This window comes from Ovis canadensis, chromosome 4, assembly GCF_042477335.2.
Source record: "Ovis canadensis isolate MfBH-ARS-UI-01 breed Bighorn chromosome 4, ARS-UI_OviCan_v2, whole genome shotgun sequence".
In the NCBI taxonomy this organism is placed as follows: Eukaryota; Metazoa; Chordata; class Mammalia; order Artiodactyla; family Bovidae; genus Ovis; species Ovis canadensis.
This window is the reverse complement of record NC_091248.1, coordinates 107,607,755-107,622,468: the sequence shown is the minus strand read 5'-3', so window position 1 is coordinate 107,622,468 and position 14,714 is coordinate 107,607,755. Positions and strand designations below refer to the sequence as shown.

The following is a 14,714-nucleotide window of genomic DNA, read 5'->3' as shown; positions in this document are numbered from 1 at the left end:
TCCAGGCAGCCTCTAAATGACAAGGTGGGGTGAGGGTTTCCCTACTAGAGGAAGGACCCTATAGCGATCCCTGAGGGTGCATCCAGGGAATGCCCTTGGCAATGTTTTGTTTAGAGACTCAGAATAAATCCCAGATTTCATCAGTGATGTGCCCTGGAAGGGTGGGGGGTGTTCAGTCAGTGGCCTGATTTTATCTTACATCAATTGTGGGGATTCTGTAATAAGAAAGTGAGCCCTGGATGCCTTTCTGAAATGCTACCCATTGCCCATTTGGGCCCCAGAATCATTCATTCATTTGTTATTCATTTTGCTAATACACGGTGAGCGTGCCCCTGGGCCAAGTGCTATGCTGGCCATACCTGAGACAGACCTGCCCTAGGTAACTCTTTAAGCACCCACTCCCCAATCTTACTGAGCAGCAAGTTAGAGGGATCAGGGTAACATCCAAGGCTGTAATCTGTTGACACATTTTCTCCCTATGCAGCTTGTGATGAGGACTAAAGTGAGGAGATGCCTAAGCACCCACCATGGTTGGATGTCTGGGTTTTTCCAGGACAGCTTTATATGGTGCAGAGAACCCACTGTGTTTTATGTTTTCCTGATACTTTCAAATAGGAACATTTTGGGGATTTAGAGATTCAAGTCTGCATAAACCAGCCAGTATTACTTAAATCAGTCACTGCAACAGAACCACAGGGTCCCTGAAGTGTCCACAGTAACTGCCCTGCTCATGAATAATTTTCCACACTGGCCTGGGTGCTCTTATATTCCTGGGCTAACACTCTTTGACAGAGAAGGCAATGGCACCCCACTCCAGGACTCTTGCCTGGAAAATCCCATGGACGGAGGAGCCTGGAAGGCTGCAGTCCATGGGGTCGCTGAGAGTTGGACACGGCTGAGCGACTTCACTTTCACTTTTCACTTTCATGCATTGGAGAGGTAAATGGCAACCCACTCCAGTGTTCTTGCCTGGAGAATCCCAGGGATGGGGTAGCATGGTGGGCTGCCGTCTATGGGGTCGCCCAGAGTCGGACACGACTGAAGTGACTCAGCAGTAGCAGCAACACTCTTTGACTTCACTGTTCTCCTCTTGCCCATTATTAGAAACAAGTTGTAAACCACTTCTCACAAGGCTCTTGAAGTGTTTGTTTGTTTGGTTTTTTTTTTTTGAGAACTCAGTCTTAGCAAAAAGAAATGTTACACACGGATTGAGCCTTGGCTGTTCATCTATGAAATGGAGGTACTTCCAACTATTGAAAGCCATCAGGTGATGGAGAAGACAGCAGAGAGACTGAGTTCAGGTTGCCAAACTGTGCCATCTTGGACAAATTCCTGAGTTATTTTTTCCCCCAAGCCTTAATTTACCTATCTGTGAAATGGGTACACCCACAGAGTTATTGTCAGGGACTAATGAAACAAGGGGTGTGGACATGCTTATTACACTTTCCACTCACGGCTTAATAAACATAGTGGTTCTTCTTGCCCGGGTGCCACCCTGGGCAGGCTGCGGTGTGTGTGCACGTGCGCGTGTGTGCACACGAGTGTGCACGCGGTGCTCTAGCCCGCGGTGTTTCCCGGGGAGGGCATGCGAGTGGATGTGTGTGATGGGCCGCCCTGGGAGCGTGCGGCTGCCGGCACCAGGCTGAGAGCGCGGCACCGGCGCCCGCCCCGGCCGGCGGGCAGCGCTGAGTGAACGCGCGTGGGGACGCAGGCACAGAGGCGGCGGCGGCTCGGGGCTGCGGTGCGCGCCCGCCTGCCGGCCGGGTTGGGGGCGGACCGCGGGCCGCGGGCCGGGGGAGGAGGAGGGGAGGGGGCGGGCGCGCGGGGCGGGAGCGCAGGAGGCGGGGAGGGCGGGCAGAGCGCGGCTGCCGCGGAGCCCGGCGCGGGCGGCTCTGCCGGGGAGCGAGGCTCGCAGCCAGGAGGCGGCGCGGCGGGTGGGAGCGCAGAGCCCGAGCCGGGCCGGGCCGCCCGCCTGGGGCCAGCGCTGCGGGCCGGGGCCGGGCCGCGCCAGACTGGGGGCCGCGCGTCGGCGAAGCTGCCGCGACCGGGACGAGGCGAGGGGACGTCGGGCGCTGGGAGCACCGGCCAGACTCGGTGGAGCGTCGCCCAGCCGGGCGCCTGGGTCGCCGCGACCGCCCCTTTTCCGGGGACTTGGTCGAGGAGACCCTCCTGCGGGAGAGGAGCAGGTCTGCTGTCTGGGCAGGGGGAGAGGGAGGTGTGTGCGCGCGCTCGTGTATGTGTGTGTGCGTGTGCCTGTCTGTGGGTGTGGGTGTGTAGGAATGTGCATGTGGGGGGGGATGATGGTGTGTGATGTGTATCTGTGTTCTGACTGTGCGAATGTGTGTAGGGGTGTGTGTGCCTCTGTGTCTACTGTGTGTCTGTGAGGTAGGGGTGTGTGTGTGTGTGAGACAGAGCAGGCTGGAAGCTCACAGAGCTTGGAACTGAACCCATGTAGGAGGGAGGGGGCTTGACAGGACTGAATGTGTGTGTGTTTGTGTGTGTGTGCACTTAGGCGCAGGGATGTGTGAAGGGTGAGTGGGTGAGTGTGGGTCAGGGTGCTAGGTGTGGCCGTGCGTGTGAGGTAACAGTGGTGGGTACACATGTGTGCCCCCTGGCTTCCCCTCCCCTTCCCCTTCCAGCTTTGTGTGCCTGGGGTGGGTCAGGCGTGTATTGCAGCCAGCCCTCGGTCCATTGCCTGCCTGGCCATCTTTCCCCCAGGAAGCCAGAGATGGCCAGGCCATTCCTCCCCCCAGTACTTCTAGGGTTAAGGGATGGATAGCAAGCCAAAACCCAGGCAAGAGGGAAAAGGCTGAAGGGGCAGAGCTTCTGCCAGCCTAGGGCACCCTGCTTCCCTGGCCAGAGCCGCTCTCTCCAACCTCTGCCATCGCTCACCCTGTGCTTTATCCCTCCAGGGCTCCCTGGGTCTGAGTGAGAGTGAGGCTGGAGCAGGGGTGGGAATAGGGGGACACTCATCTGTGAGGGGAGCTTGTTCACAGTTCTGTTACCAGAAGGGTGCCCGCCACGTAGTAGGCCTGAACAGATACTCTAGGGCAAACGGAGGAAAGAGGGAAGAAAGGAAGGGAGGGGATCAGAGTCTGGGAGTCAAGTCCACGCGCTCTGTTATCAGTCAAGGGTAAGGGCAGCTGGATACAGTCAGACCCCAGACCTCAGACTGAGCAGGCGGGGGTGGGGGGTGGGCACTTGGGGAGAAGGAGCCTTGGCTGGAAGGGAAGGGCAACTGCAGGGGAGAGACTGGTGCTGGGGCCTGAATGTTCAGCAAGAAGCTGGCTACTCTCCTTGGGCAGAAGCCTGTGTGTCTTGCCCCTACCACCTGCTTCTCCTGGATCTGCAGCCTCTCTTGGAGGCATCGGATTCCAACCCGCTAGGGCTCATAGCACTTCTCTCTCCAGGACCTTCGTGCGCAAAGGTGCAGAAGACCCAAGCTCGCGGCCCCACCAGGCCATGGCAGGGTACGGCTATCTGGGGCTGGGGCTGTTCTGCTGGGTCCTGCTTGCTGTTCCTGTGGGCCCCCAGCCTGCCTCCTCTGTCCCAGGGGCCCCTCTCACCACTTTGACCCCCCCGCCCCAGAGTGAGGCCTCTATGCTCTCTCTCAACCTGGGACTTAACTTCAAATTCCACCTTCGGGGACCGGCTGCTGTCTGGGGGAACCCTGTCACGGAGACCCAGGCACTTTCTCCCAGGCCGAGCCGGGAGCCCAAGGAAGAGGCAGCCAATGGGCTGAGGACTGACCCGCTTTGGGAACTGCTGGTGGGCTCTCTCGGAAACTCCCCCCCAGAGTGGGGCTCTGCAGAAGGCAGCTCTACTCCGTGGGCCTCCTCCCCAGCTCTAGAGTCCGCATCCCTCCTCTCGCGGCCCGCTGACAGGCCCACTGCACCCTATCGGCCCGGGATGGGCACTGTGACCTGGGACACTGCTCTGACAGCCACAGCCCCTCCATCCAGTGCTCCCAGGCTCCGCCAGAGTGAGCTGGAGCTGAAGTTTGATGTGGCACTGAGAGCAGGTGCAGCCCCTACGCTCGGGCATCGAACGCTGCCCCTGCTGCCCAGCCTGCGGGCCAGCCTGGCAGAGATTGCTGGGCGCCTGGGACCCTTTGGTGAGTACCCACCCCCTCCCGAGGAGAGCTGCTGCTGGGCCATCCGGCAGGTAGGAGGAAGCTTCAGCATGGGGCTCCTTTTGCAGGGTTCTTTGGCACTACAGTGTCCCCGCTCCGGAACTTATCAGGCCCAAGCCCCCCAGGCCCAATTACATCCCCAGGCTCTGCCTCTGGAGTTTCAGATTCTCCAGGTGAGTGTCTACTTCACTGCAACAAACGTTTATAGAACACCTCTAAATGACAGTGCCTCCTTTTTTCTCTGACTTAAGGGGAGCTTGCATTCCTTCTCCCAGGCCCTGGGATACAGCCACTGCTCCCATGGGAAATGCCCTCTTTGTCATACAAAGTCTGGTTTGGCTCTTGTAGTTTAGCTTCTGGTATACATTTGGCTGGTCTTCGCTGGTAGCTCAGCTGGTAAAGAATCTACCTACAATGCAGGAGATACTGGTTTGATTCCTGGGTTGGGAAGATCCCCCCCGGAGAAGGGATTGGCTACCCACTCCAGTATTCTTGGGTTTCCCTGGTGGCTCAGATGGTAAAGAATCCTCCTGCAATGCTGGAGACCTGGGTTTGATCCCTGGGTTGGGAAAATCCCCTGGAGGAGGGCATGGCAACCCATTCCAGTATTCTTGCCTGGAGAGTCCCCATGAACAGAGGAGCCTGGTGGGCTAGAGTCCATGGGGTGCAAAGAGTTGGATATGACTGAGTGGTGAAGCACAGCACGGCACATCCATGCGGCTGGGCTTTCTAGGTGGCACCAGTGGTAAAGAACCCTGCTGCCAATGCAGGAGACGTGAGAGATGGGGTAACCCTGGGTGGGGAAGACCCCCTGGGGAAAGAAATGACAACCAACTCTGGTATTCTTGCCTGGAGGAGCCTGGCGGGCTACAGCCCCTAGGGTTGCAAAGAGTCAGACATGGCTGAAGCCACTTAGCATGCACACACGCATACATGTGGCTCCAATTCCTGGGACAGTGTCCCCTTTTGGTCAAGCTCTGAGAAAGGACTTGATTTTCTCCAGAGTTCCAGAGGCCAATGCCCAGCTGGCAGTCTAGCTCTAATGTGCTCCCTTCGCAGGATTCTTTGGCACCACTCTGTCCCCGCCCCCATCCCCCCAGGAAAGAAAGCTCCCAAGTCCAAGGCCACTGGAACCAGCTGCTTCTCTAAGCTCTGCTTTAATTGCAACAGCATCACTAGGTAAGTGTCCAATTCATTTGAACTTGACGATTATTTATTGAGCACATACTATGTGCTAGCCATGCACTGACATTCTGGGATCCTTTCATTTGATGGTCATCATGATCATGATCACCATTCTCTTCATCATCACCATGGAGATGTATATTAATGGTCTGAGAGCAAGTGTTGCTGAGGATGGTCCCACAGAGTTACATAGCAGTCCTCTGGGAGTTTTGTAATCATAGGCAGAGCAGGATGTAGACAGATGTATCAGGGCAAACAGACTCAGGAACTCCATGATTTCCACAGCCTCAGTACTAACCCCGCCCTCCACTTCAATCTGCCTGGCCTGCCTCCTGCCCTCCCACTCTGAGCTTGGGGCTCTCTCCTTTGCCGTCTGATCTGACATGACATGCTGTCACATATGGGCAGAGCAGGGCCTCTCATTGGGAAGACATTGAAGAGAAGATCCTGAGCAGACAGGCACCACCCTTGTCAAGGGAGCCCTTAGAACATGCGTGGAGGCAAGCTGCTGGTGCAGAGGAAAGACCAGGGGCTGCGGGGTCTTGAGACCTGGCTTTGGATCCCAATCTGCTTCCTAACTGGCCAGTGGCCCCACCCTCCTTCCCCCTCCTCAATGATGGCTGGATAGGCTATTTAAGTTCTTTGAGCCTTAATTTTCTCATATATCTAGGGTTTAGTAATAGTGCGTATTTTGCTATTGTAAAGCTTCCACGTAATGTAAATTTCAGGCATGAGGCTGGTCATGAAGTATTAGCTCATTAAATAGTATCTGTTAATGTGGTTCCCCCCATTGTGTTCCAAATGCACTTCCAGGTATACCTCTCAGACACTGCAACTGTGGCCCCAAAATGTGATGGGACAACACATACTGTAAAAGGCAGAGGACAACGCTGCTGGGGGAGGGGTTCTGGTAGGTGAAGCCAAGGGAGCCATACAAAGGGCTAACTGACTGGGAATGCTCTGAGCCACCCCACACCAGGAACTGGTGCGGCAAAGGAAACCACTGGTCCCCAAGCTTCTTCCAGCTCTAGACTTAACACAGCAACTGACTGTCGAGCACCTGACTGTTGCTCACTCCCTAGCAGTCCCAGCACTCCTGGGCGTGTGGGTGGGAAGCCTGCCGTCTCTTCCCCATCCAGCCCAGTGAGCAGCAGTGGCAGGATCTGCTGTGGAGCTGGGGGCAGGCTCTGTGGCCTCAAGGGAAGGAGGCTGGCTGGCGGTCTGTCAGCCTTGGTGACAGCGCTGGCCAGGCGGGTTTAATGAGTCTGGACAGTATCAGAGGCAGCCCGGCCGGCTGGTGGCCCCACTCTCCTTCCCCCTCCTCATTGATGGCTGCAGGAAGCCAGTCTCTTCCTGGCTGTTCCTCCTGGATAAACCCCAGAGGGCTCCAGGCCTCCTGGAGAAAAGGCCAAAGGGTTTTTTTTATTCATGGCAGTACCTTCTGAGGGGAGTAGTGCCAAGTAGTTAGGGGATAAAGGAATCTCTCTGTATCTTCTCTAGGAACTTTCTAACCTAGGTACAGTTAGCCTTTGACCCTAGGGCTTCTCTTCTCTAGTTCCTCTTTGGACCTGAAAGACGAATGTAAAAAAGCTGGCTTAAAATTCAACATTCAAAAAACTAAGATCATGGCATCCAGCCCCATCACTTCACGGCAAATAGATGGGGAAAAAGTGGAAGCATTGACAGACTTTATTTTCTTGGGCTCCCAAATCACTGTGGATGGTGACTGTAGCCATGAAATGAAAAGATGCTTGCTTTTTGGAAGAAAAGCTATGACAAACCTAGACAGCATATTAAAAAGCAGAGACATTACTTTGCCAACTAAGGTCCGTATAAAGCCTTGGTTTTTCCAGTAGTCATGTAAGGGCATCTGAGGAGACCAAAACATGAGGGGTGAGGGAGAGTGTGTGTGTATTTGATCCCACTGCTGTCCGACTGGCTCTGCCCCACCCCACCCCACCAGCAAACCGTCAGTTCCAGCTGAATGATTCTCCATTTAATTCACTGCTGTGTCTTCAGTAGGTGTTTGGGGATGGTCAGTCTATCCAAATGGTGTTCTGCAAACAGGGTTCACAGAGTGAGACAATGTGTTGATGTTCACTGATTTGGCTAATTGTTGACTTTATAAGGGACAACAGCCTTTTGTTAGTTAGATCAAGAATGAGTTTGAGGCCCCAGAAATGGTTACACTCACACGGACACACACCAATGACTGATGGGTGATGAACATTAGCCCATAATGATGAGACCAACAACAGTTGTATATCGAATGCTGATTATGCACCAGGCTTTCCACAGAGCTTTGCACATATTGGCTATTTATCCTCATCACAGCCCTGCGCTCTTCCCCATTTCGAGGCATGTGATGGGACAGGAACCAGGGAACATGCTGCCACTGAGCAGGCAGCCTGCTGTAAATATGCAGTGTTTTGGCAGCTCCCTCTCTGCGCTCTCCAGTTGCCCAGTTCTACCTTTCCCTCCCTTCTCTCCGGGACTGCTTTTGGGCCCCCTCACTCCTTACCCTTGTTCTCAGGACTCCTCAGTTTTTCATGTCCTAAGCTTAGGCTTGGAGAAGGCAATGGCAACCTACTCCAGTACACTTGGCCTGGAAAATCCCATGGGCAGAGGAGCCTGGAAGGCTGCAGTCCATGGGGTCACAAAGAGTCAGACATGACTGAGTGACTTCACTTTCCCTTTTCACTTTCATGCATTGGAGAAGGAAATGGCAACCCACTCCAGTGTTCTTGCCTGGAGAATCCCAGGGACGGCGGAGCCTGGTGGGCTGCCGTCTATGGGGTCATACAGAATTGGACATGACTGAAGCGATTTAGCAACAGTAGCAGCAGCTCAAGCGGGCACTGCCTGGGGTGGGGGTGGGTGGTGGTGGGAATTCCTGGGGCCTTCCTGTTCTGTCCCACCGAGGCAGGGCTGAGTATGGCCAGGCAGTTGGGGCAGGGGTCTGCTTGTCAAGAGATCCTCCTTGCCTCTTTCTACAGCTGTCTCCTGTGCACCTCCCGACCCCTAGCTGGTTCCCCTATCCTTCACCACAATCTTTCTGCCTCCATCCTTGCCCGCAGCTGTGCTTCTGCCCAGCCTGCTAGGTGGGGGAGGGAGGTTTAGCCTGAAGCGTCTTCCCTTGCTGCCTGGCCAGGAGAAAAATCCTTGGGTCTAGCTCTTTCTCACTCCTCTCTTGTTCCAGGAGAGTAGCATGGGGGATCTTAGTCCTCACACTCTCTTACTTGACTTTCCTTCTCCCAAGGGATGTGTGGGGCTGGGAGCCCGAGTTAGCCCGAGCCCCCGAGAGCACCTGAGGGGCTCATTCGCTAAGATGGCATTTTATCCCACTATGATCCCCACAACTGTTCCTTCCTGGGAGTTCAAGGGTAGTCTTGAGACCTAGGGGAGTGATCTCAATGTCATCTTCTATAAAAGGGGTGAAAACCAAAGGAGTATTAAGGGCCTCAGATTAATAGCTTGTAGTTGAGTCAGAATGGGGACCAGGGCCATTGGTAGGCTGAGGGTTGGAGGTATAGCAGGCAGGAAGGCCAGTGAATACAAAAGATTGCTAGAGACAGGAGGGTTGTATCACTTCCTCTGCTGTGTGTGTGTGCGCGCATGCGCGTGCACGCATGGTGGCCTTCCTTGAAGAGACTGGGAGAAGGGGGAAGCTATTGAAAACGGGCTGGAGAAGCTCCTTCTAGCACCAAGGTGTGAGATGGGAGTCAGGGGTGCAGGAAAAGAGATAAGCAAAGTAGTAGTATGAGGTTGCTGTGCCATCAAGAAGAGGGGCTCAAACTGGTGCTCAGATCTGGATTTTAGATGCAGCTCTGCTAATGTGTAACCTTGGACAAGTCACTTTGCCTCTCGGTGCAGCCTGAATATCTTCACTTGGCAAGTATTCAGTGAGTATCTGCTGAACGCTAACTCTGTGCCAGGATGTTTTAGGGAGGAGTATTCAGATGTGAGCAAAGCAAACAGAAATCCTTGTCCTCATGACTCCTCCTTCCTGGCAGGAGGGTTCAGTTAGAGGGGGCTTCTATAGCTCCCTCCACTTGTAAAATTCTGTGACCTCTTAAGAAAAACCCTTTTCAGTGGAATCACAGTGTACTGAACAAAGCAGGCCTGGATGGGATGACCGGAGGGGCTGAGAGCTGAAACTCTGGAGGTGTTTGATATGGGAGGGGCCGGTGAGGGGCGGCCAGGTCCGTGAGTCTCATATTTATTTCAAGTCCTTCCTGGATGTCAGGAGGACTCCCATTGGCATACAGGCTACTGGCTGTATGGTGAGTAAGGGGAGGGTTGTACGAATGCCTCAGACGAACATTCTTTGCCCACAGAGTCCACCACCCCCACCTCTGGCCTGGACGACCCCTCTCCTGCCAGCCTTGGGAACCTTTCAGTGCACCGAGAGTGTGGGCCAGGGTCCTGCAGTATCAGAGAGCTGCCTGAACGCGAGGGGCAGCCGCCTGCGGCCCCCCTGCCCCTCTTCTTCCTGACGCTGGAGGCCGACTGGGCAGAGGCCAAGGCTCGCTGGGGTCTGGCCTGGGAGGCCCACGTGTACGGGGTAGGCGCGCTCTTCGGCCTGGTGGCCCTGCTGGCGCTGCTGGCGCTGGCCCTCCTGCCCTGGCGCTGCCCGCCCGGCGCCCCCTGCCTGGCGCTGCTGGACATGCTCCTGCTCTCGGCCGGGACCACGCGGGCCTTCCCGCTCTTCTACGACGCCTACGGGCACCGCGATCGGCTGCCGGCGCTGGCTTGGCTGCTGCTGCAGGACCTCCCGCTGCCCTGCCTGGCCGCCGGCCTGGGCCTGGCCTGCCTGCTGCTGGCCCGGCCGCGCCCGCCGCGCTGCCCCGCCGGCCTGGCCGCGCTGCTGCTCCTGGGGTTGGGGCTGGCGGCTGCCGCCGCCCTTGGGAGCGCCGCCCACCGCCCGCTGCGGGCTCTGCGGCTCGCCTCCCGTGGGCTGCACGCCTTCCTCGCCGCCCTTCTTTCCGGGCTCCTGCTGGCGCTCTCCTGCTGGGGGGGCCGGCGGCGGCGGGCTGGAGCGCCCCTGGGAGGGGCCGGCTTCAAGGGCGCCACGCCTCTCCCGCAGGCGCGCAGCCCCTTCGGCCCGCGTGAGTCCTGGCGGCGCGCGGCGCGCACGGCCCCGGTGGCGGGCACCTTTGGGCTGCTGAGCGGAGCTCTGCAGGGCTACGAGGTGCTGCACGCCCTGGGCTACGGCGGCCAACCTGGCCTGGAGGGGCCCTGGCCCTGGTGGGCCTTCCAGCTGGGCCTGCGCCTCGGCGAGGTGGGCGTCGCGCTCCCGTTGGCGCTGCTGGGCCTCTACCCGGCGCTCTGCAGTCCCCGCGTGCCGCCGCGCTGCTGGGCCAAGCTCTTCCGCCTGTCCCCCAGCCACGCTGCCCCGCTGCTGCCCGGAGGCTGGGTCACCGGGGCCCCGGACAAGAAGCCGCTGGGGAGCGCCATCGCGCGTGGCGACGCGGAACTGCTGCAGCTGTGCGCCCTGGCTGGACCGGGCCCCGACCTCCTCCTCCAGGGAGCAGGCTGCCAGAGCTTCGACGGCGCGGCCGCCCACCCGGCGCCTTCCCCGGCCTCATCTCCCTGCAGCGATGACACAGTGGACTTCCGCCCGCCCTCCCCCATCAACCTGCGGCGCAGCATCGAGGAGGCCCTCTGCAGCGAAGCCCTGCTGGCGCCCGGCCTCTTCCATGTCCCTGCCTTCGGGGAAGCTCTGCCTAGCCTCGGCGTCTACCGCACCGCCTCGCTGGGGGCTCAGACCGGGGCCGGCCCCATTGGGAGGTCTGGGGAGGCCCCTGGCTCCCCGGCGCCCCGCGAGCTCCCCTCTCCCGGGACCTGGCCCGCGGGCAGCAGCGCCTCCTCCGGCTCGCTGTGCGGACTCTCGCGGGACAGCTCGTCCGTGCTCCTGTGCTCCAGCCCGGACAGGGCCCCGCGCTGTCCCCTGGTCTGCGTCCTCAGTCCCCCGCGGCCCTCAGGAAGCAGCCCCAGCCTCCCGGCCTCAGGATCCTACCAGGCTCTGTCCCCACCCTCCCGCGACTCCCCAGAACCTGCTCCTGAGCTGCAGGCCGAAGAGGCCTTGCTGCAGGAGCAATTTCTGGACGCCTGCCGACAGATTGACGAGCTGAGCATGGGCAGCGACACCATAGACCTGTGAAGAGGTGGCCCTCCAGCCACCCCCGATCGCACGCCCCCTTCTGGCGCCTGTTCTGCCCCCTCATCTCCCACTCGAGACCTGCACACTGTAACCCTTCCCCAGTCCTGCCTGGCTCAGATACCTCTCCCGGCTTCCTTTCCCATCCAGAGATCCCTGGATGGGTGGGTCAGCAGCCAGGCTCTGTTGATGGGGAACTAGTGCCACCTTCTCTGGAGCCCCGGGGCATTGATGCCCTCAGCTGCAATTCTAGGCTGGCAGGGGCCCCACTGTCCTTGGCATTCACCAGCAATAAAGCTCCAAGGTGCTCCACTCCAGACCACCACTTCCCACTCTGGTGCTGAGTGAGAGGGGCTGTCCTTAGAAGACCTCAGGACCCACCTCTGTCCCCAGACCCACCTCTGCTACGCCCAGGAATCCCATCCCTGCTGAGTGAGACTCCCATGTCCTCCATATGATCCTTCCCCGTAGAAGGGTCCATGGCCCATCTAGGAGACTCTGCAGCAGTTGGGTGGGAGGTGAGCGCTTTCAGAGTTAATTTATCAATAAAATATTTTCAGAGGAGAAAGGTCTGACCTTCTTGGAAAAGCCTAGATGAGGCAACAGCAGCAGTAGTTCTGCGAGAACAGAAAGAGCAGCAGTGTTTGGGTGGGGTGGGTCCATCTCACACCCTAGTGAGTCCTGACCCAAGCGAGTCTTGTCCTCCACATGACCTTTCCCCATAGATGGCTCCATGGCCCATCGGGATGAGTGAAGGTCCTGGGAGTGGCCCCTTGAAGATCCTTCTGACTCCCCAGGAAGTGGCTTTTCAGAGATGGAACACAGCTCTGAGAGGTGAGGCAGAAACTCTGCAATAGTTGGTGGAAATGTCTGTATTCCTAAGGACCTAGCTTTACATCCTGGGGGACAACTGGTTAGGGACTAGTTAGTGGCAAAGTCCTTCATGGAAAAGTTGATACGCATCTCAAGAGCATGATCACTTTGAGCTGGGATTCCCAGCAATCTCCCTGCCACATATCTAGAGTAATTCACAGAGGCCTTTTGGATTCACAGAAGAAATTGCTGGCTCCATCTACCAACAGGACCTCTTCAAGTCTGCACTCACAACCCTCTTCCCTGGAGAACATTCATCTCCCACAGGTGCAGAGCCTCCCTGGGGAAAGCCTGTCTTCCCCAAGCCCCAGCACCATCCTACCCATCAAAGCAGAGCTCACAGTGCAGAGACCCAGGAATACATCCAGCCACCAGGCACTCTAATCCCTCCCTTGTCCAGGGCATTTGGCACTGAGCGCTGCAGTGTGCATTTGTCATTTGGCTCAAATGCAGTAAGTTCAGAGTGGCACTAAAACAGAGCTGTAGATTTTAGAACGAAATTCTGGCAGTGTTTTGGCAGATGTCCTGCACATCACAGGGAGGCCCACAGGGGCACACATACTAGGCTTGAAGTGGAAAAACAGGAATAGGAATGGTTTTTTCTTCCAACTCTGCCCATCAGCTCATGAGGATTTGAGAAGGGAAGCAAGGGAGCCAAGAGGGAAGCAGGCTGGGAGGGGGTGGGGCGCTCACCAGACCAGGTCTAATGCTCTAGTGGAAGAATTACAGCACTGCTCAGCTCGCCCCTGAAGCTCTGTCTTGGCTGAAAGGAGCATCCAGGGCTTGGAACCTCAGAAGGAGAAGGGCAGTAAGTGAGGGTCATAGTAGGGAAGAAAATGAGAGGAGGATAGGGCAGGCACCGCTAAGGGATGGGACCCGAGTGGTTCTGACTGTGTCTTCTCCATCACCTGGCTCAGCTTGGCTCAGAAATTCCTGCTGCATCTTCACTCTGGGCTGAGGCCCAGAGAACTGCCATCCTCCTAATTACAGGCATTTCTCACTGGTGTCGTAGTGGCTGTAGCGGCCCCAGCCTCAGAGCTGCTTTGTGTCATGGAAGGAGTGCTTGCTGCTCTGAGAAATTGTTTCTTTTCTTCCCCACGTACACCTCCATCTGCCTCTGCTCACACTCAGCTCCTCTCTGCTGTCTCTTCCTCATTGTAATGCTTGCCAGCTGCTCTCACTCACTCTTCCCACCATGGGTCCTTGAGTTCAGGTACACACCTCCCAGCAAAGCAGTCCAAGACCCATGTACCTCCAGTCACTCTCTCTCTCTCTCTCTCTCACACACACACACACATACACACAGGCTCCTTTTCTGTCTGGACATTCTGAATGGGGCTGGTGAGTTGGGAGTGGGGTGGGGGAATAGAGCTTGGTGTACATCAACTCCATCACTTCTTTGATTTTCCTCAGTGGGAATCGCCTAAGCCCTTTGACTTGATCAAGAGGCAGAGGCTTTGGTGAGACAGCCCTTCCCTTTTATCTCATGCCTCAGCCCTTCCTAACCCAAAGCAGTTTCCCAGAAGAGCCTGGGTAGACCAGGATGTACTATATACACCCTCAGTTCCAGTTCTTAGTGCTACAGAAGACTGAGAGACAAACTCATCTTCATTCATTCAATCTCTTCAAAACACTTTATTGAGTTCTTACAGTGTGCTTTGATGCTGGGAGTAAAAAGGTGACCTAGGTGAACAACCGGAGAAGGTGATGGCACCCTACTCCAGTGCTCTTTCCTAGAAGATTCCATGGGCAGAGGAGCCTGGTGGGCTGCAGTCCATGGGGTCACTGAGGGTTGGACATGACTGAGCGACTTCACTTTGCCTTTTCACTTTCACGCATTGGAGAAGGAAATGGTGACCCACTCCAGTGTTCTCACCTGGAGAATCCCAGGGCTGGGGGAGCCTAGTGGGCTGCTGTCTATCGGGTCGCACAGAGTCAGACGCGACTGAAGCGGCTTAGCAGCAGCAGCAGCAGCAGCAGCAGCAGCAGCAGCAGCAGGTGGACAACAATCCTGAGCTCGTGAAGCTGAAGCTCTTTGGGAGAAAGCAGACATTAAAGAGCACATCATATAAGAAATTCCAATAACACAAATAATTAAATACAGTGGTGAAAAGTGCTAAGAATGAGAAGTATGCAGTATTATAAGAATGTTTAGCTTGCAAGCAGGAATGGAGCCAAAAGGATGGAGCTTGGGAGAGGCTGGCTGAGTACAGCCCAGCCCTCTCCTACTTCCTTTCCAGGCTGCTGCAAGTGATGGATGAGAGAGAGTCCAGCAGTTTATTTCCCCTGGAAGCCACATTGCTGATGTGGTGCAGGGTACCACGACTCCTGCTATTTAATAAAGAACCCTGCATGTGTCCTGGA

General features: G+C 56.7%; 1 protein-coding gene across 2 annotated transcripts; it reads left to right on the top strand.

The window, feature by feature from the left end:
- Positions 1–3,282: 3,282 nt before the first annotated feature.
- Positions 3,283–12,045, top strand: PRRT4 (proline rich transmembrane protein 4). 2 transcript variants are annotated; one of them, XM_069588829.1, is made up of 4 exons: positions 3,283–4,114; positions 4,201–4,305; positions 5,192–5,311; positions 10,916–12,045. In XM_069588829.1, the coding sequence occupies exons 1-4, from the start codon at positions 3,463–3,465 to the stop codon at positions 11,449–11,451; spliced, it is 1,413 nt and encodes a 470-aa protein (XP_069444930.1). In that variant the 5' UTR covers positions 3,283–3,462; the 3' UTR covers positions 11,452–12,045. The 2 variants fall into 2 exon arrangements, with proteins under 2 accessions (XP_069444930.1, XP_069444929.1); XM_069588828.1 differs by having other exon boundaries at positions 9,655–12,045.
- Positions 12,046–14,714: the final 2,669 nt, after the last annotated feature.

Bases quoted from the DNA above. Each gene is read 5' to 3' on its own strand.
- PRRT4 (XM_069588828.1), top strand. From the start codon at position 3,463: ATGGCAGGGTACGGCTATCTGGGGCTGGGGCTGTTCTGCTGGGTCCTG. The intron at 4,115-4,200 runs GTGAGTACCCAC...CTCCTTTTGCAG, and splicing joins TGGGCGCCTGGGACCCTTTG to GGTTCTTTGGCACTACAGTG. The intron at 4,306-5,191 runs GTGAGTGTCTAC...CTCCCTTCGCAG, and splicing joins TGGAGTTTCAGATTCTCCAG to GATTCTTTGGCACCACTCTG.